Genomic DNA, 21,866 nt, shown 5'->3' on the forward strand with positions numbered 1-21,866 from the left:
AACCTTGGTTTTACCATTTGCCTACCTAAGCCTTTTTCCCTTGGGTTCTGCAGACTCAAGGGTCATCTTTATTTTAAACCCCCGGGCCAGTGCTCCTCTGAGTGTTGGTCCAACCCGTCAGTCGCCGGTGGCCACCAGGGGCAACTCTGGGCTCGCCTATCGGAAGCTTGGACAATCCGGTGTGCCTTGAGAACGAGATATGTGCAGCTCCTATCGGGATTTGTCTTCACATTCGGGTGGCTTTGTTGGTCTTGTTTTACCATTGTCGAAATGTCTTGTAAACCGGGAATCCGAGACTGATCGGGTCTTCCCGGGAGAAGGAATATCCTTCGTTGACCATGAGAGCTTATAATGGGCTAAGTTGGGACACCCCTGCAGCGTATTAACTTTCAAGAGCCGTGCCCGCGGTTATGTGGCAGATGGGAATTTGTTATTGTCCGGTTGTAGAGAACTTGACACTTGACTTAATTAAAATACATCAACCGTGTGTGTAGCCGTGATGGTCTCTTCTCGGCGGAGTCCGGGAAGTGAACACGGTTTTGGGTTATGTTTGACGTAAGTAGGAGTTCAGGATCACTTCTTGATCATTACTAGTTGACGACCGTTCCGTTGCTCCTCTTCTCGCTCTTATTTGCGTATGTTAGCCACCATATATGCTTAGTGCTTGCTGCAGCTCCACCTCACTACCTTCTCCTACCCATAAGCTTAAATAGTCTTGATCTCACGGGTGTGAGATTGCTGAGTCCTCGTGACTCACAGATACTTCCAAACAGTTGCAGGTGTCGATGATACCAGTGCAGGCGATGCTACCCAGCTCAAGTGGGAGTTCGACGAGGACCTTGGTCGTTACTATGTTTCGTTTCCTGATGATCAGTAGTGGAGCCCAGTTGGGACGATCGGGGATCTAGCATTTGGGGTTGTCTTCTTTTCTTTTGGTTCCGTAGTCGGACCTATGTGTGTACTCTGATCGATGTATGATTTATTTATGTATTGTGTGAAGTGGCGATTGTAAGCCAACTCTTTATCCCATTCTTGTTCATTACATAGGATTGTGTGAAGATGACCCTTCTTGCGACAAAACCACAATGCGGTTATGCCTCTAAGTCGTGCCTCGACACGTGGGAGATATAGCCACATCGTGGGTGTTACATGACCATCTTCCTAATCCCACTCGCTATCGTCACCTCGTTGGCAGCCTTGTCTATCTTACTGTTACGCGTCCTGACATCTCCTATCATGTTCACATCCTGAGTCAGTTTGTTTCAGCCCCCACCTCTGTCCACTATAGTCATCTCCTCCGTGTTCTACGATACCTTCGTGGCACGATCTCTCAGCGCCTTTTCTTTCCCCGCTCCAGCTCACTTGAGTTCCAGGCCTACTCTGATGCTACCTGGGCTAGTGATCCCACTGATCGACGCTCGCTGTCTGCTTACTGTGTCTTTCTTGGTGGCTCTCTTATTGCCTGGAAGACAAAGAAACAGACTCCAGTTTCTCGCTCGAGTACAGAGGCTGAGTTGCGAGCCATGCCTATGCTGACGGCTGAGGTGATCTGGTTACGGTGGTTACTTGAGGATTTTGATGTGTCTGCTACCACCTCGACTCCCTTACTGTCTGACAGTACCGGTGCTATCAGTATTGTCCGTGACCCGGTGAAGCATGAGCTCACCAAGCACATTGGAGTGGATGCCCACTTTGTGCGTGCTGCTGTGTAGGATCAGACTTTCGCTCTTCACTATGTGCCCTCTGAGTTACAGTTGGCGGACTTCTTCACGAAGGCACAAACTCGAGCGCAGCATAGTTTTCTTCTCTCCAAACTCAGTGTTGTTGATCCACCATGAGTTTGAGGGGGGTGTTAGATGTGTATAAGTCCTTTTAGTGCATCCCCATTGTATAAGGGGTCTTTCAGGGGTCTTTCTGCATTTTACCACACATGTATATGTTCTGGCCTTTGGCCCTCAATAAAGCAAGTTGTTGTTTATCCAACAGAAACATCATGAATTAAAGATCATACCAGGAAGGGAGAGTAGGAAGGGAAACCCCCGCCTGATCAGATCGAGCACCACCTCCCCGCCCTCTCAATGCACCAGGCCTGAAAGAATTGACTACTGATATTTCTGGACATTTTTTTTATTTACTGCCGACCATAGTACATGTCATTAACATCACCATGGACAATTACTTGTGATGATGAAGCAAGCAATGTCATGACTACCCTTTGCACATATAGCAATGTCTCTATGACTAACTGAATCTCTGCTGAAATAGATGTGTGGTGCACCAATATTGTTCAGGGCACTACTTGGGTCTCCTGTTGGAGCAAAACTTGCTCGCTGTAAATGCACCGTGAGCAACACACAAATCAATCATACATGCTGATGATTTTAAACAAGAAATGGTAAAAGTAATTTTTTTTTTATAGCCGAGATACAATATCAAATAAAAATATATAATGGATGGTAATAAAGGAAATACAGGCAAACGAGACATGCGACTGATTTTACCCACCACACCACACCAGCATGGAAGCAATCAATAAAGTCAAGTAGTATCTGACTCCTCCATCTCAATTTGCCTGCAGTATGGTATGCTAGCAGTAGTTAGCTCGAAAAGATGTCCTGCGCTGAAATCATCTTTCATGAGGCTGATACTGCGCTCCACGTCTCCAGTACGCCGATGCGCCATGAGCAGCCAAACAAAGGTAATGAGCTCTCCCCCAGTGCTCAGCCACCGGGCATGCTCTTCGGGGCGGGACTTTCCAGCTGCGTACACGAGCATCCGCACCCACACCTTCTCGAGTCTCGCCAGCTCGGCATTGATGCCCTGTTGATTTGCGAGCACCGCCCTTTGCTCCTCCCAGAAATCCAGGCCAGGACCCTTATACTCTGAAGCCAACCACTCAAGAAAATACTCCTTTCTGGAGGCAACATCAGCTGCTACCATAAAATCCTGCACCTTGCTGCCAGAGGAGGAGACACCCCTGGACCAGTCTGAGGCAGCCGCTGCTACCATAAAATCCTGCACGTTCCTGCTCACAGGTAGCATGGCAGGTTGCGCCAACAGCAGGTACAACATGTACTCAGATAGCCTCTTGCAGTTATCCATAAGACGCCGCCGCCGCTGTGCTGCCTCTTGGTCTTGCTCTTGGGCGGCCATGTCAATCGGGAGCCGACCACTGCTGCTCACCATCATCGACTTCGCCACCTTGTGCATCACCACATCTGTCCAAATGTGTAGCGACAGCAAGGCCTTCTCGAAGGGGAGGACAAGTAGTGATCTATAAGCACTTGGAACGCAGATGTGCTCAGGAAGCCACCCCCTATCATGACCTATTGTTTCGTGGATAAGCTCCTTCATCTCCCTTGTGACGTGGGCATGTTTGGTGTTGCTTATCTTGTTCCACAGCTCACTAGCTCCAAATACGCCTGCCATCTTTGACATGATGACGGTGTTACTCCACCTTCTGTCCGTGCTTCTGCTTTTGTTGCAGCAGGAGCTCAAGAAGTTGTACTGTCCCATTGAGTTTGACCACCATGGCTTGGTCTCTGGTTGGATCCTCATGAACATAGGCCAGGCCACTCGAGTGAGCAGCACACGACACCATCCAGCTCGAGCTTCCAACAATGGCCACTCCAACGGTGACATGATCATCACAACGAAGAATGAGCAAGCTTCCAAGCAAACTGCTCCAATGAATAATATGTAGGTGATGGCAGCATCAACTCTACTTCTTCTGTAGTCGACGCTGTTGTATACTGATGTTGTTTGCTCGGCATAGGCACTACTACTCACCATCATCTTGACATAGAGCACAAAGGCAACCACTATGGAGGCGAAGGAGACACACCGAAGGATGGCGCCAGACCTTGTTTGAATCACCCGAGATTTTGTGTAGAGGCTGTCGTACATTATGCTAAGCTCGATCTCCGCCCTCTTGAAATTCAGTTGTGCATCCCCTCTCGGAACCTCCCGATCGTATTGATACAGAAAGTACTCGCGAGTTAAATCGTCCATGTCGAAGAGTTTCCGTCCAGCGAATATATCCCGCACGCCTCGCTCCCTGAGAAGAGCATACCTAACAATTTCTTGATAGGTCTGCTCTTTTCTTTCAGTACTGAATCCTAGTCCAAATTGAAGGGATGCTTTCTTAGCTTCTGTGCTAGTGGAACTCCTTAGGCCTTCCTGGCTCCCCAACTTGAGTGCCCAAATCCTCTCCCCATACTTGATGATCCCATCAACGAACAACAATGCAGCCGAGATTAAAAGTTGGTAGTATGACAGTGTCACCCATTTCCACAGCACATAGACAACTAGGCATGCTTGGCCTAGCAGCATCAGCAGGTGCCTCAACCACAGCTCATTGTCCTCCAATGAAAAAGCAGTCACAGTGTCCTGTCCTCCAAGATGGATAAGAAGGAATGGTGCCCACAATACCATGAGCTGATGAGGGGTTTCACTGGGCATTGATTTATGATGATCATCATTGTTGTCTGTGGTGGAAGTGGTAGCAACCTCGCGTGAAAGAAGGCCCAGAGCATATGCTGCAGTGAAATCAGCTGATAGGTAAGACAACCATGTCATGATCCTAAGCAGCCTATGGTCGTGGCGGCGCCGAAGGCTGCCGGAGAAGAAGAGGAATAGTTGCAGGCAAAAGCTCAAGAGAATCAATACATGGATTTCCCAGTCGCTGAATAGTTGCATAATGGTAATGAACTTTGAAGCTTCTGCCATGGATCGACTTACGTACTCTTGGCAATGCTAGTTAGCCGGCTCTCTCTTGATTTGCAACTGCATGGACATCAGCGGTTTCTGATAATTAGATGCAATCAGGGTATGTTCTGCATCTAGCTAGCTAGACTAACTAAGCAAGAAAATAACATCAGATAGCAGAGAATTCATGACTCATGACTAAAGTACTTTCGTCAAACTACATATCAAGTATGTTGACCGTGTCGTATGCATGATGTGGGTAGGTAGGTAGATGATGTCTTCCATCTAGTATATTTTTTAGATTTTTATCCAAAATTTATTTTTCTGGGAAATTCTTGCAGTTTTTTTAGGAGCTGTTTGGACATACATATATGCAGTTGAACGGATATATCCCAATCCCACATTTCTACTCTTCATATCTACCTCTTAATCCAAACGGCGCCTTAATTTAGTAGTATCAGCATGACGTTGCAATGCAAACATAGCCTCTAATTACGTGATGCTCAGCAAAAACCTAGCAATATATAATATATGTGAAAATTGGAATTGGTGTATCAAGGCATACCTGTTGGCTGAGACACTGAATACTCCAGTAATTCCGTATTTAGCACCCAGCTCACATGCACCACCTTTAACTGGACATATGTGTACCTAGCGTATGATCATATCTATTGAATGTTATAGGTGGGATGATTTCCTCTGTGTCATCATTATATACATGTGCTCAAATATCTCAAGATACCTAGCAGGTGTTGCAAGCTAGGGTCTTTATTCCTTTCTCTTTTTTGGATAATGATTCCCTTCTCTTTTTAGACAGTGGAAGCATTTATTGATTCTATTCCTTTCTTGTACTAGAAGCCATAGAAAAGTCAGCGTACAGTGCTGGGGCACAATTATCTGCATAAATTAAATGAACTCTCACTAACAAAAGTAAGCCTTCAAATCTGTGCAGTATTCTGTAACCCCTATTTTCGAAACATACCCTTGACCCAACTGTAGTTTGATCTAATATTTTTTTATTTGTTCGGATGAGAATAATATTAAAGCATAAACGAAGAGCAAAATTAGATTGGTATTTCTATGATCTGGAGCAGAAGATCAATAGATTGTTTGCATAAGCCTACTGAAGATGTAAGAAAATGTTGTGATAATAAATAGTAGCACCGACTATGATAGGTATTCCAGATCTTGTAGCTTTGCCTTCCTTGGATGCCTTAGCAAGTTGATTCTTGCTCAAAGCAAGAGAATTATTGATCTAGCCTTCTTTCCCATCATCCTTATTGCAAATCCTTTTCTTTTACCTTAGACCCAGGTTTCCTCTCCACTTATTTAACATCCATTGACTTTTTCTTTGCAGGAGATTCATCGGGTTCTTCACTCCAAGCATGGCATTTCAGTCTCATCAATTTCCTCTCCCAACGATAAATTCTCAGAACCAGACAACTAGTGTTGTCTTGATCATCATTCCTTTCTCAGACTCAAGTGCTTGCTTCCATCTCCCACTCCTTTTCTGATTATAAACCAAACATCAGTATTCTGGTAGGTCATACAACTATACAAGAGTTAAAAGGACTGTCGTGAGACACCACTGTTTTGATCATTGGATAGTACCAATCTGTTATTGGAAATATAGGTGAAATTTACCATGATATGCTATTGTCAACAATAGACAGAATATCCAGTCAATATATCAAAAAGATTAGGGGTCTACTATTCGTGTTCCCTTTTCAGAAAGTTATTTTTTCTCTTTGTCCGAAAAGTACGTATAATTATGAAGTACAGAAAGAGAAGGTGAGAAATAGAAAGGGATAGATAAGTAGAATGGAAATGGAAAAAGGCGAGGCAAGAAAAAAGGTGTTCAGCTACAGTACAACAGAATAAGCTAACATGTCGCTTGTTACATATACAAAATTTCAGGTGCTCATATTCTAGTAGATGAAAATGCATTACTCCTTAAACACAGTTTCCAAAACAATTGACAAGGTGGTGTGAGAGCATCATCTCAAGAGGTAGCAACATCAACTTCACGGCGAAGTTGGAAATGTTCCTAGAGTCCCAACGGAAGGTAGCAAACACACACTGCGAGGAGTTAGTTTGTGGCAATGTCCAGTTAGTAATTTCTAGACACATGAAGGTAATAGATATGAATGACAACAATGCAAAAAAAGGAAGCACGAGTGCTCAGTGTTCTCCAACTAGTTGGATGTGCTAAACATGTACTCAGAGTCATATACTCAGCCCAACTGAGCTAAGTACTCTTTATTTTGGGTTCAGGCCACAACGACAAACAGCTTCAATTAATATTCAGGTCACAAATGACACAAAGCTTCAATTAACCCAAAAAAGAAATATACAAAAATAAATGTATTATTATTACTTTATGTTCTATTATTTTCGAACGTTCTGATTAATATTTGGAACCAGATCAAAGGGTAGCATATGGTTCAAATATAAAATGGTTCATTTTTTGAAGTGGGATCCTGAACCCATTTCTGTTATGATAAACGAAAGTAACAGTGTCTTGCAGTCTTACAACTTGGAACAAATACATAACAGAGTGACCACACATACAGCTTTTGGAGAAAACATACACCCTACTGCTGATCTGTAACAGCATGTAGAGTTTCTATACTAGACAATGAAAAAAATAGCGTGCTACAGTAAAATAGCGCCGAGCTCAAAATATGCTATTAGCGTGCTATTAGCGAGACGTTGTACATCAATATATTTAGCGAGACGATTCTCAATATGCTATAGCGTGCTATTAGCGACGCTATAGCGCGCTATTTTTTTCAGTGATACTAGATAGTGTAAACTTAAAATTCTAACTACACTGAGTCACCTTTAGCTCTTTCCTGCCAAGAGACATTTAAATAAAGTACCATAAAGACCAGTCAGTACCTCTATAGCCCCGGTATTCATCTCTTCATTGATGGCTTCTGTCAGGCGGGCTGCACCACCCCGTCGACAGCAACCACCAACGGCCAGTTCTTTCTGCTTATTCCACTCTCAGCCTATTCACAATAGAGTAAGCTTGAAGGTATTCTGGCAGAGCTGTCACCTGCAGATAGAGTAGAATAAACCCAGGGCTTGAGATCTCTATACAGTTTGAACAACAATGACAGTAAACATCAAATCTATAACTGGTAATCTTGTAAGAATTAGTATCAATAAACCAGATACTGCAAAGATATTATTTCCGATAAACCACAAAGGGGATGAGAATATCTGTTTGCCTGTGTAATTTATGTGATCATGCAACAATGGTAGCTACTGTATTTACTTTTGTGAAGAAAGAAATATCAAGATAGCAGGTGGGAGGGCGAGTCGGAACCGGAGAGCAGGAGGAGGTGGCAGAGGTAGAGTTGACAGTTTAGGCAGGAGAGCAGCAAGGCGCGGAGGACCAGGCGAACACCAGACTGCAGCATTTCGTAAGAACAAAGACTGCGGCATTTCATCAAACAGGACGCGGGCAAGGTTGAGCTGATGAATGTTGACAAGAGAGAACGGTACGTGAGAAGCAGAATATTGGTCCGGAGTGATTCTGGCGGGTAGTGACAGGTGAAGGACGGCGGCGGAGGCGGAAGTAAGAGGAGGCGAGAAGCCGAAGCGTGGCAGCGGCGGCGGTGGCGGCCGGTGGGAAGGAGGAGAGGGATGAAGCGTGCGACAGGGACGAGAATGAGGACGCGGACTGGGAGGAGGATGCGAGGAGAACGAGAGGGAGGCGCCGTGCGGGGAGGAGGACGGCGAAGCGGAGAGCGAGGAGAGCGCGAGGAGGGAGACTGGGAGAGGCGGAGCGGGTAGACGGGGTGTTGGGCAGGAGGAGGAGAAGCGAGGGCACGCGGTGGGGGCACGGCGGCGGCCGACAGGTGGAGGGCCGGGTGTGGTGCCGGCGCGGCGGAGGGGCCATCGGGCCGGCGGTGAGAGTCGCCGGAGTACGTGACGGACGCGGCGGGTGCGAGGTGTGAACTGTGTGGCCGATGCGTTCAGCGCTGTAGAATGTAGTGTGTTCTGTGTTGACGACTCGAGGACTCCCCGCTGGCCGTTGGATCAGGAATCAACGCTTTAGATTGAATCTTCGGATCATTCGTTGAGTGATGAAACCATGTCTGCGGCCTGCGGGCGCCCAAATGTGAATTGGATTAATCATCTGAATTTTTTGGTTGAGAAGATGGTGGGGGATGATCAGCTTGCATGCGAGGTAAAAAAGGTCGCTCGAAATGCTTCCTGCAAAGGTGCAGGGCTTTCATGTTGGCGAGTTGTTTGTTTCCCAGCTACGGCTTCCGCTCGATATTTTTCAGATTTCCCAGCTGCTGCGAGGAGCAAACCGGTCATTCGTCATTTTAGAGCCGGCTGCGAGAAGCAAAAGCAAGATTTCCCAACTGCGGCTTCCGCTCGATATTTTCGGAGCGCTCCACGAAAGGGCTGCATGGAGCTCGAAATGCTTCCTGTAAAGGGCTTTCATGTTGGCTAGCTCTTTTTACCAGCTTCTACAGCTTCTGGGCCAAAAAAGCTGGAGCCCAAACAAACAGGCCGTTTCAGTACCAGCTCCATGCAGCCCTTCCGTGGAGCGCTCCGAAAATATCGAGCGGAAGATGCAGCTGGAAAAGCTGGCTTTTGCTCCTCGCAGCCGGCTCCAAAGTGACGAATGACCGGTTTACCCTCCCGCAAAAGCACATACTACGGCACAAATGCCCTTACCGATTCGGCCTGTTCCCATCGACCCGAGCAGTTTTCCTCCCCCTCTCTCTTTGTTTGTGGTGTCCCTGAACAAAGTCGCCGCCGCTGCAGAGACGGCGACTCCCTCCCGGTGCCAACTGTGACACCCGGATAATTAAGTTACAGTAATCTCTGCTAATGATGCCACGTCACCTCTGTTACTGTTGCTAACCCTCGCATTAGATCAAAACGTTTCAAAATCAAATTATATTTTTGACAAACAATAAAAGGTTTTCAAATATCAAAACAAAAATGTTCGAAATGTGACATAATTAAGTTTACTAAATTAGGTGCAACCTATGCATTTTTCCAAAACTATAATGTTTAGGAGATATGAGAAAACAGAAAAAAAATAAAGAAAAAGAGAAAGAACAAAAACAGAAAATAAAACTAACAAAAAAATGAAAAAGAGAACCCCCCGCTGGGCCAGTCGGCCCAGCTGGCCACCCACGCGACCCAGCCGGCCCATCCCGGCTGTATAACCCCCGCACACCAGAAACCCTAGCCCGATCCATTCCCCACTCTCCCCTCTCGGTCCACTCCCCCTCCCCCCACGACCTCGCTCTCTTCCCCCTCCCCCGATCTGGATCGAGATCGGGGGCTCGCCCTTTGCTCGGTGCCGAAGCCCCCTCGCCAGCGTTGCCTGTCTCCGACCCCGTCGCCCTTCGCTCGAGCCGACCGCGTCGCCCACTGCCCCCCGACGCTGCTGGACCCCGCCGTCGTCGGAGCCACCTCGCAGAGCTGCCCGGCCGTCCTCCTCCTCGACTCCTCCTCGCCGGACTCCATCGTCGCTGTCGTCTTCGTCCACGCGACCGTCCCCGTCTTCCTCCCCGAGCACCGCTGCCCCGAACCCTACGGCCCCCGTGAGCTCCCCCTCTCCTCCTCTTCCCCTGTCCTTGTGCCCACGCACACGCAGCCGCCCCGCACCACCGGGCCGAGGCCACGACGCCGCACCCCGACCCTGCACAGCCCGCTCCGACCGCGGCCGACAGCGCGCGCTCGAGCCCACACTCCCCGCTGCCGCTCTCGCTCATGCATCTGCCGCGCAGTTGCGCCCCCTCCGCCCGCTCCCTGCATCGCCGTGGCCCGCGTTGGCGCATGGCCTGGCCGCGCCCAGCTCCCTCTGTAGTGCGCCCCGCCTCCGTCGCCGCTTCGCTCCCGCGCCGTCCCCCCTGCATCCTGCCGCGCGCGCATGCCCATCCGGCCCGCTGCGGAGCCCCTCACCGCCGAACCGCCACCGGCCGTGCCCTTGGCCGCCGGCGCTCCGCCAGCGTTGCCCCGCGGCTGGTCTGGGCGAGCTCCCTGTCGGGCGGGCTGGCGCCCATCGCCCAGCAACGCCCGCTGCCCGCCAGCGCCGCAACCGCCCCGTAACCGCTAGCTCGTGCGCCCGCTAAGGCCAGCCCTTGGCCAATGACAGGGGGCCCAGCCCCAGAACGTTTATTTTATAAAAAAGGAATTAAAAATAAATAAATAAATTAATAATAATTAAAATATTAATTAATTAATTAAAGAATTAACTTAATTAATTCTGATTAGATTAACCTAATCACTGGTTAATTTAATTAAACCTAATTATCTAATTACTAAGCTAATTAATCTGTTAATTAGGTTAATAGTCAATGAAAGAGCGGACCCACGCGTCAGTTTGACCAAGTCAACTGACTGTTGACTCCTGACATCACCCTGATGTCATGCTGATGTCATAATGGCATTTCCTAGTTAAACTAATTCTGTTAATTCTAAAAATGAATTAAAACTTTGAAAAATAATATAAAATAAACCGTAGCTCGGATGAAAATACTTCGTACATGAAAGTTGCTCAGAACGACGAGACGAATCCGAATATGCAGCCCGTTCGTCCGCCACACATCCCTAGCATAGCAAACACGCAACTTTCCCCCTCCGGTTCATTTGTCCGAAAATGCGAAGCGCCGGGGATACTTTCCCAGATGTTTCCCCCCTTCGCCGGTATCACCTCCTACTGCGTTCAGGCACTCCTAGCACCGTTACTTGTCATGTCATGCATCGATATGCGTCTGTTTGCATTGTATTCATTGTTTCTTCCCCCTCTTCTTTTCGGTAGACTTCAAGACTGACGCCGCTGCTGGTGCCCCGATCGACTACTGTGTGGACGACCCCTCCTTCTCAGCTGAGCTTCCAGGCAAGCCCTCCCCTTGGTCACTAGATATCGCATATTCCTTCTCTCTACTGCTTGCATTAGAGTAGTGTAGCATGTTACTGCTTTCGTTTAATCATATTCTGCTGCATAGCCTGTCATTGTTGCTACAGTTGTTACCCTTACCTGCAATCCTAAATGCTTAGCATAGGATGCTAGTATTCCATCGGTGGCCCTACACTCTTGTCCTTCTGCCATGCTATACTACTGGGCCGTGATCACTTCGGGAGGTGATCACGGGCATATGCTATATACTTTATATTGTTACATTACTTATGATACTGTTCAGAGATGGGGGCTGAAGGGGCAGGTGGCTCCATCCCAGTAGAGGTGGGCCTGGGTTCCCGACGGCCCCCGACTGTTACTTTGTGGCGGAGCGACAGGGCAGGTTGAGACCACCTAGGAGAGAAGTGGGCCTGGCCCTGGTCGGCGTTCGCTGATACTTCAATTAACACGCTTAACGAGATCTTGGTATTTGATCTGAGTCTGGCCACTGACCTATACGCACTAACCAACTAGGCGGAACAGTTATGGGCACTCGACGTCGTGGTATCAGCCGAAGCCTTCGTGACGTCAGCGACTGAGCGGCGCGCGCCGGGTTGGACCGCGTAACGCAACTTCCTTTGTAATGGAGGTTGCTAGGTCTGCTCTCCGGCCGCCCACGCAACGTGCAGGTGTGCAATGGGCGATGGGCCCAGACCCCTGCGCGCAAAGGATTTAGACCGGCGTGCTGACCTCTCTGTTGTGCCTAGGTGGGGCTGCGACGTGTTGATCTTCCGAGGCCGGGCATGACCCAGGAAAGTGTGTCCGGCCAAAGGGGATCGAGCGTGTTGGGTAATGTGGTGCACCCCTGCAGGGAAGTTTATCTATTCGAATAGCCGTGTCCCTCGGTAAAAGAACGACCCGGAGTTGTACCTTGACCTTATGACAACTAGAACCGGATACTTAATAAAACACACCCTTTCAAGTGTCAGATATAACCCGGTGATCACTCTCTCACAGGGCGACGAGGAGGGGATCGCCGGGTAGGATTATGCTATGCGTTGATACTTGGTGAACTTACCATCTACTCTCTTCTAGATGCTGCAAGATGGAGGCTGCCGGAAGCGTAGTCTTCGACAGGACTAGCTATCCCCCTCTTATTCTGGCATTCTGCAGTTCAGTCCACCGATATTGCCCCTTTACACTGTAGGGTAACGCAGCAGAAAACAAAAAATTTCCGACCTACGCACCAGCCCAGGACCACTATGGAGACTGCATACATGGTTTGATCTTTTTCGTTACCGACTCGTAGCGCAGCGGGAAGTAGAGTCGATGACGATCGGCGGTGCAGATCCCCGCAGCTAGGATTTACAACCTCCCAACCGCGAGGATGTATACCCTCATCTGCTCCTCAGACAGCCCTCCGGGAGGCGGTCGAACAGCCCCCCGGACGGTGTCGCGGACAGCCCTTCGGGAGGACCTTCGAAACTCGAACGGTCACTCGGACAGCCCTTCGGGAGGACCTTCGAAACTCGGACGGTCACACGGACAGCCCTTCGGGAGGCACTCACGAACTAAGACCGAAACTACAATCTCTCTACAGAGTTGCACACATACGGTGTCATCTATCCGGCAGGGCTTCGCCGTCCAGAACTAGTTCCCACCGGAACCCAGACAACCTTTCGGCTCTACGAAACTATTTCGCTGGGAGGGAGAGAGAAGCCAGATCATGCATGGCACTTGTATGTGAGAAGGGATGAGTGTGGAGGGCTGCCCCTCCACCTCTATTTATAGGAAATCCCAAGGGGGTAGGGTAGTTTCACAAAAAACCCAAAATGCACATGAATGAAGTCCTTCCACAAGGACCTAGGAGTGAAACCAAGGAACAAGAGGGTCCCCAAGGGGGGAATACCCCATGTGGCCGGCCACACCCCCATGAGGGGCCCAAAAAATGGCTCCTATCCATCCATGTCATCCCCAAGATCTTTTGGAGCAAAGCCCCAAAAGGTGGCTTTCCATAAAGTAACCATAAAGCTGATTTTCACTATTCACGACGACATTTTTCAGCGTCTGATCGAACTGAAAATATTTATGTGGGCTAAGAACATTTCATGTACCCACTAAAATGATTTTCAACGCGTTCCGAAACAATTCTGGTTTTAGTGATTTTCATCTGCGAAACGCATCTGAAGTGGCTCCGGCAGCTCCGGAACATTTCCGGTTTTTATCTCAGAAAATTCCAAAAAGCTTCCAGAATGATTCTGGCATCCTCCAAGAATTATCAGGCATGTGCCGAAACCAATTTGACTTAATGGTGTATCCCGAAACAACTTTTCGGTATCATCGAAACTTATCCGATGACCTCTCTCTGCGGTACGATTCCGCTGTCCGAAACTTTTCGGTGTCCGAAACTTTTTCGGTGATTTTCTCTCAGACTCCCTGTCTAGTATTCAGCAGATAGATGACCCTTAAGCGTGTGACCCTATAGGTTCGGTGAAGTATAGACATGACCCGGAACCCCTTCCGATCAATGATCAACATCGGAGCCGTGGACACCCATATTGACCCCTATACCCACACGAATAAATATTCAAGTGAACCTCCAGTTGCCGTGTGCTATTCCTGTTGCTTCGCGATATGTTACAAATACCCGAGGTGAGACATGTTGGCATTCCCGTGGATCAACAACTTGTCCACTATGCTAGTTACCTCGTTACCGGTATTGTTCTCTTTTCTCGTTATCGTGTTCCGGCATCCCCGTGATCAAATCACAAAGTGTCTGGCCAGACGATGATGGATACCGTAACACCGAGAGGGCCCAGAGATATCTCTCCATCGTCGGAGGAGCAAATCCCAATCTTGAGCTATCAAGTTACTTGACACACTTTTCCATGAACCCGTAAGCCGCCGTAATAGCCACCCATTTACGGATGACGTTTAACAAACCCCAAAGTTCATGAAGCAAGCATGAAGAAACTCGATACTCTCATGGTCTAAGGAATCATGCAAATGTTAACCATCTTTGTGTTATGTACCAATAAACTTGTGACGAATGAATCTCATAGCATAACATCAATCCGGGTCGATTCAACACAAATGTTCTCTTAACATTGTGCCCTCAAGGTTGCTGACATAGACATGCCCATGATCAGGAAAACATAACCATCATGCAACACTTGAGCTAGTCTTAGAGGCCAGACTAGGAATACATTTTACCGTTTATTATTCCACACGTGCATATGAGTCTTCCTCCGAGCCTCGTGGTTATTGCAGACTCGAGAACCATAGCAGTTATAGCATGGAACATAAACATAATTATGAACTCGGAGATAAATAATATCATCTATTATTGCCTCTAGGGCATATCTCCTACATACACTCATACCCATGCATATGTAGTGTAGATCCTTGCTTGCGAGTACTTTGGATGAGTACTCACGGTTGCTTTTCTCCCTCTTTTTCCCCTTTCCATTTCTTTCTGGTTGTCGCAACCAGTTGCTGGAGCCAAGGAGCCAAATGCCATCGTCGACGACGACTCCTACTACACCGGAGGTGCCTACTACTACGTGCAGGCCGTTGACGATGACCAGGAATAGTTTAGGAGGATCCCAGGCAGGAGGCCTGCACCTCTTTCGATTTGTATCCCAGTTTGTGCTAGCCTTCTTAAGGCAAACTTGTTTAACTTATGTCTGTACTCAGATATTGTTGCCTCCGCTGACTCGTCTATGATCGAGCACTTGTATTCGAGCCCTCGAGGCCCCTAGCTTGTATTATGATGCTTGTATGACTTATTTTATTTTTAGAGTTGTGTTGTGATATCTTTCCGTGAGTTCCTGATCTTGATCGTACACGTTTGCGTGTACGATTAGTGTATGATTGAATCGGGGGCGTCACACCAACCCCGCTGGCCGCCACCACGGAGACGGCGACTCCCTCCTACCGCTGACCATTCTGGCCTCGAACCCCGTGACTTCCTCACTCCCGTGCCCCGAGTCCCTCGCCAACAGTGCCGCCGTGACGAGTTGCCTCGGCAATCACGGCCGCCGCCATGAGATTCCTCTCCTCCGTGCCGAATCGAGCCAAGGTGGCTGGATCGATGGTGGTCCACCTCGGGTCAATGCCGGACACGCACAGCTGCTGGTGAGCCGCTGGGCGTTCCTATGCTTGCCGACAACGCACGTCGTCCCGGTGCAGGCTCCACCTTGTCTTTCCCGGGCCAACGTCTGTGTGCGTTAATGCGTGCGTGATCTGTGCGTGTGCTACATCTACACGTGCTGTCTGTTGAACATGTGTACATGTACGTAGGTCTGGGTTTTGTATGCCGCACCTGTAGTGTCTCTCTCCCTCTGTATTTACTTGTATCTTGGGAGACAAGACACCGGTCGCACCCCTTATACCTATATATATGTGCCTAGTGCATGATTAATCAATTATCGATGCACCAAATCATTCTCTACATGGTATCAGACGCAAGTCGATCCTCCCGCTTCCGCTAACCCTAGCCGCTGCCTCGGGCCGCCGCCCCTCCTCCCCGCGCGCCTTCTCCTCCCCGCGCGCCCTCCCCTCCACGCCGCGCCGCCCGTCCTCCACCACCGCGCCGCTTCTCCCCAAGCCGCGCCGCCTCCCTCCCCACGACCTCGCAGCCATGTCGTCCAACGCCTCCACCTACTCCAACCCCTTCGCCGTCGACCCTGCTAAGATCCGCGACATCAACGTCCATGCACGCGTCCCCGTGGTCCTCGACGCCTCCAACTCCACGTACTTCGCGTGGAAGACGTACTTCTCGTTGCTCTTCCGCGAGAACAACCTCGTGGATCATGTGGATGGCACCGTGGACTCCCGCGCCATGGTGGACGACGCCGAGTGGACCGCGATCGACGCCACGATCATCCGGTGGTTCTTCACCACCATCTCCAAGGACTTGTTCCACACGGTCGTGAGCGCCGGCGACGACGCCCGTGCCATGTGGGTCAAGCTGAACGGCCTCTTCACCGACAACAAGCTTCAGCGCCGCGTTTTTTTGCAGCATGAATTTTTTGACTGTCACCAAGATGAACAGTCCATTGATGACTACTGCCGCCGCCTGAAGATGTTGGCGGATGAGCTCCGTGACATTGGAGCCAAGGTGGATGACGACCTCCTCCTCAGCACGCTCACCGCCGGCCTCAACGAGGACTTCGGCAACGCCGCCTCCAACCTCACCTTGATGCCGGAGCCCTCCTTCCCCCAAGTTTGTGGCGTACTTGCGGTTGGAGGAGCGCCGGATGAAGGGGGTCAAGAAGCGTGTGCAGCATCACGCCCTCGCCGCTGGCACATCATGTGGTGCCCCTCCACAGGCCGCCCCACCCGCGCCGCGCCAGCAGCCGCCGCCCCCCGCGCCTCCGGGGTATTTCCCCCTCCCGCGCGCGCCTCCCGCCCCTCCCGCTGCCCCCCAGCAGCCGGGCGGCGGACGCCGCGGCAACCGCCGCGGGGGCGGCCGCAAGAAGCAACAGACGTCGGGGGGGCCTCGTCAGCAGCAGCAGCAGGTGACTCCCCCATGGACATACGGCACCAACCCGTGGACCGGCGTCGTCCACGCGTACTCGATGCCGGTTCCTCGGGCTCCTGCTCCGGGCATCCTTGGGCCTCGCCCGGCGGGCCACCAGGCTCTCTTCGCCGTGCAGAACGCCACTCCCTACAGCGGCTACGGTGTCCCCCCCCCCCCCCCGCCTGCGCCCGCCTACGGCGCCACCGCCGCGTCGGCCTTCCGTGCAGCTCCCGCGCCGACCTATGGAGGGTTTTACTCTCCTCAGGTGCCTCCGCCGTGGGACTCGGCCCTGCTCGCCGCCCTGCACTCTGCCCCGTCACCGAGCTCCTATGGTGGCGGTGGTGACTGGTACATGGATTCGGGCGCCACCGCTCCCATGACTGCTCATCCCGGTAACCTCACGTCTGCCACTCCCGTTCATACTCCCACCCGTATCACCGTTGGTAACGGTTCCTCCCTACCCATTACACATGTCGGTCATATGTCTTTTCCGTCTACTCCTGTCCATATGTCTAATGTTCTTGTGTCTCCTGACTTAGTTACTAATCTTGTTTCTGTTCGTCGCCTTGCTCGTGAGAACCCTATCACTGTTGAATTTGACGATATCGGTTTTCTGTGAAGGACACCCGTACACGGATGGTACTCCACCGATGTGACAGCCCGGACGAGCTTTACCCAGTGCACCCCTCCGGCGCCACCACTACCCGTCGTCCCGTCGCCCTCGCCGCCAGTGTCGATCTTTGGCATGCCCGTCTTGGTCATCCCAACTCCACCGTTATGCGTCAGATTCTTCAGAGTTTTTCTTTCTCATGTAATAAGGTCGACGATCATACTTGTGAGGCTTGCCGTCTTGGCAAGCACATTCGTCTTCCCTTTAGCGAGTCTACAAACATTTCCACCTTTCTGTTTCAATTATTACATAGTGATGTTTGGACGTCCCCGGTTGCTAGCAACACGAGCTATTTATACTATCTGGTGATATTGGATGATTTTTCTCATTATGTGTGGACATTCCCTCTCCGTCGCAAGTCCGACGCTCGTGCCACACTCACAGCCTTTTATTCATATGTCACCACACAGTTCGGTCGTCCTATTCTCGCCTTGTAAACTGACAACGGCAAGGAGTTTGACAACGTTGTCGTCCGCAATTTACTTGCGTCCCACGGAACCATCTTTCGCCTCACATGCCCCTACACATCTCAGCAGAATGGCCGCACCGAGCGCGTCCTTCGCACTCTTAATGACTGTGTCCGCACGTTGCTCTTCCACTCCTACGTGCCTCCTCGGTTCTGGCCGGACGCGCTCGCGACCGCCAGCCTCCCCATTAACATTCGCCCCTGTCGTTCCCGCTGGAACTACACTCCTCACCAGCTCCTCTTTGGTGCGGTTCCATCTTATGATGGTCTTCGCATCTTCGGGTGTCTCTGTTATCCTAGCACCGCGTCCACTGCTCCTCACAAACTCGCACCCCGGTCGCTTCCTTGCATTTTTCTTGGTTATCCTCCCAACACCAAAGGTTACCGGTGCTATGATCCAGTGTCCCACCGCGTTTTCACTTCGCGGCATGTGTACTTTCATGAGCTGGTGTTCCCGTTTCAGCAGGTACCGTCACCTTCGGCGTCTCCAGCGGCGCGGTTCGCCTCTGCCCCCACCTCTGGCGGACTGCCCAGCCGTGCCCCGGAGTCGGCCCTGCCCGCGCTCCCCGCACCGGCGGCCCCTGGCGCTGCGGCCCCTGCCATGGCCCCTGTCGCCGCGGCCACTGCAGCTGCCCCCTCGGTCCCCCGGCGGCCCCCGTCGCCGCGGCCCTCCCGGCTGCCCCCGTTCCCGCCGCGGCCCCTGATGACGCGGCCTTCTCGGCCGCCCCCGCCGTGGCCCCTGTTGCGGCCCTCGCGGCCCCCGTCGCTGCGGCCGCCCCCCTCACCGGTGTGGTCACTCGGGCTCGGACCGGGACACTTTGTCCCAGCACGCGCTACCCGTCGGACGAGTACGCGTGTGCTGCATCCACCTCGGCGCCGTCTCCGCTACCCACCTCTGCTCGTGCAGCCCTTCGGGATCCGAACTGGCTAGCTGCGATGCGTGAGGAGTTTGACGCCCTGCAGCGCAACCGTACGTGGCAGCTTGTTCCGCGGCCTCCCCGTGCCAATGTCATCACTGGCAAGTGGGTCTTTCGCCAGCGTGCCGGTGTGGACTTCACCGACACCTTCGCCCTGGTTGTCAAACCGGGCACGATTCGAGCCGTCCTCCAGCTTGCTGTCTCTCACGCCTGGCCGGTTCACCAGCTCGATGTGTCTAATGCTTTCTTGCATGGTCATCTCGACGAGCAGGTGTTCTGTCAGCAGCCTACTGGTTTCGTCGGCACCGACTATCCGGACCATGTGTGCTTGCTCTCTCGTTCTCTCTACGGGTTGAAGCAGGCGTCTCGGGCCTGGTACCAGCGGATCGCAGCCTTCCTTCAGCAGCAGGGGTTCCGGTCCACACGGTCCGATGCCTCCCTGTTTGTCTATCACCAGGGCCCCACCACCGCGTACCTCCTATTGTACGTCGACGACATCATCCTGACTGCTTCCTCGCTAGCGCTACTTCAGCAGATCACAGCTCGCCTCGGCACCGAGTTCGCCCTCAAGCACTTGGGGGCTCTCCACTACTTCCTCGGCATTGAGGTAGTGCGCCGGGCTACTAGCTTCTTCCTGCACCAGCAGAAGTACGCCTACGAGCTTCTGGAGCGAGCGGGCATGCTTAACTGCAAGCCTGCTCCTACGCCTGTCGACACGAAGGCTAAGGTGTCCGCCGTCGAGGGTTCTCCGGCGTCCGACACTCCCTTCTACAGCTCCATCGTCGGTGCGCTTCAGTACCTCACACTGACGCGTCCGGACATTCAGTACGCTGTCCAGCAGGTGTGCCTTCATATGCATGCTCCTCGTGACACCCATTGGGCTCTCGTGAAACATATACTTCGGTACATACGTGGCACCACAGCTATGGGTCTCACCCTCACGGCATCACCTGACACCAGCCTTGTCGCCTACTCCGACGCCGACTGGGCTGGGTGTCCCAACACTCGCCGCTCCACTTCCGGCTACTGCGTCTACCTTGGGCCCTCTCTGATTTCGTGGTCGTCTAAACGACAACCCACGGTCTCACGATCGAGCGCCGAGGCCGAGTACAGGGCCGTAGCCAACGCCGTTGCGGAGTGCTCTTGGCTACGACAGCTACTTCAGGAGTTGCTATGCGAGGTTACCAAGGCGACGCTTGTTTACTGCGACAACGTCTCCGCAGTGTATCTCGCTGCCAACCCTGTCCATCACCGACGGACGAAGCATATTGAGCTCGACATTCACTGCGTCAGGGAGCACGTCGCACTTGGTCGTGTTCGAGTTCTCCATGTGCCCACCGATCAGCAGTTCACCGATGTCATGACGAAGGGACTACCCACCTCGACGTTTGAGGGCTTTCGGTCCAGTCTCTGCGTCATCGACGACGCTTCGACTGCGGGGGGGGGGGGGGTGTTGAACATGTGTACATGTACGTAGGTCTAGGTTTTGTATGCCGCACCTGTAGTGTCTCTCTCCCTCTGTATTTACTTGTATCTTGGGAGACAAGACACCGGTCGCACCCCTTGTACCTATATATATGTGCCTAGTGCATGATCAATCAATTATCGATGCACCAAATCATTCTCTACACTGTCCAATGTCCACGCGTCTGCTGCTCCTTGTCTGTGTGCCCGCTGGCTGTCAAGTGCCAAGGCGCCCTGCGAGAGTGTGCTAATGTTTGTTGGTGCACTCATGTTGTATGTGTGCTCGAGCGGCCAGTACAATTCTCTATACGATCTAATATGAGTGGGAAATCTATCATCATATGTCTAATATATCAAATTCGCTCAAATACATTGTCTATACCATCAAACTTGTGTGATTCAGTTCAAATATGTGAAACTGGCCGTCTGCAACAAAAATAGCTATTAATCAGGTCATTTATATTTTTAATACAGTACAATCAGGATTAAGCCTAATCAACGGACATTTTGATCATTTCAGCATGTTTCAGCAACAGCTGCAGCTGCTACAACATAACTACCAAACGGACACACCTCAGCTCCAACCATCCAGCCACAGCTAGCAGCTACAGCTGCTCCTTCCAGCCGGAGCCGTTGCAGCTGCAGCCGAAGAAGTTGCAGCCCAAACAAACACACCCTAAGGCCCGCCTCCATATGAGATAGAGTAGACTGGCTTGGTGCAACTGGAAAAGCTTCAGGCCAACACTCCTCGAAGTCTGGGCCTTCTTTGATTCACGGGATAAGAATATGATAAGAATAGCAAAAACATAGAAAGTGAGATGACATGCATCTGGATTCAAAGACATGTCATTTGATGCATATGATATGAATTATTCCATTGAATCTAGGCTAATGTTTGTTTTCCTTTGAAATGTGAACAATTGGTTTTTATCCTACATAGGAATAGGAATCGGGCTTCGTAGGAATTTTCCTTTGAAAATTCTACCCTATAAGATTTCAACAAACCAAAGGAGGCCTTGAATGTCAAAACTGATGGTTCAATACAATATGTATTTTAGAGGCAGAACTGATCGATGTTCTGTTCTGATCACTAAATCATTGATAATGTTGTTAGCAAAATGGGTGTCAAGAAGTATTTAAAGCCAGAAATAAAGACGTATTTAAAACAACAAGGGAGGTCTCAAATTGATGGTCAATTTTCCCTTTTTGGTGTTGTTTCATCTAGATTTTTATTCAAA

At 50.8% G+C, this 21,866-nt stretch overlaps 1 protein-coding gene across 6 annotated transcripts; it reads right to left on the reverse strand.

The window, feature by feature from the left end:
* Positions 1 to 2,393: 2,393 nt before the first annotated feature.
* Positions 2,394 to 8,681, reverse strand: LOC123143518 (uncharacterized). Of its 6 annotated transcripts, XM_044562459.1 has the most exons (5): positions 7,609 to 8,681; positions 5,876 to 6,217; positions 5,450 to 5,604; positions 5,273 to 5,358; positions 2,394 to 4,785 (listed from the first exon to the last, which is right to left on the reverse strand). In XM_044562459.1, exon 5 carries the CDS (start codon positions 4,726 to 4,728, stop codon positions 2,539 to 2,541), a length of 2,190 nt encoding a protein of 729 aa, XP_044418394.1. In that variant the 5' UTR covers positions 4,729 to 4,785; positions 5,273 to 5,358; positions 5,450 to 5,604; positions 5,876 to 6,217; positions 7,609 to 8,681; the 3' UTR covers positions 2,394 to 2,538. The 6 variants fall into 6 exon arrangements, with proteins under 6 accessions (XP_044418394.1, XP_044418390.1, XP_044418391.1 ...); XM_044562455.1 differs by having other exon boundaries at positions 5,273 to 5,604; XM_044562456.1 differs by having other exon boundaries at positions 5,450 to 6,217.
* Positions 8,682 to 21,866: the final 13,185 nt, after the last annotated feature.

This window comes from Triticum aestivum, chromosome 6D (assembly GCF_018294505.1).
Source record: "Triticum aestivum cultivar Chinese Spring chromosome 6D, IWGSC CS RefSeq v2.1, whole genome shotgun sequence".
Lineage (NCBI taxonomy): Eukaryota > Viridiplantae > Streptophyta > Magnoliopsida > Poales > Poaceae > Triticum > Triticum aestivum.

Coding starts and splice junctions, on each gene's coding strand:
- LOC123143518 (XM_044562458.1), bottom strand. CDS start 4,728: ATGGCAGAAGCTTCAAAGTTCATTACCATTATGCAACTATTCAGCGAC.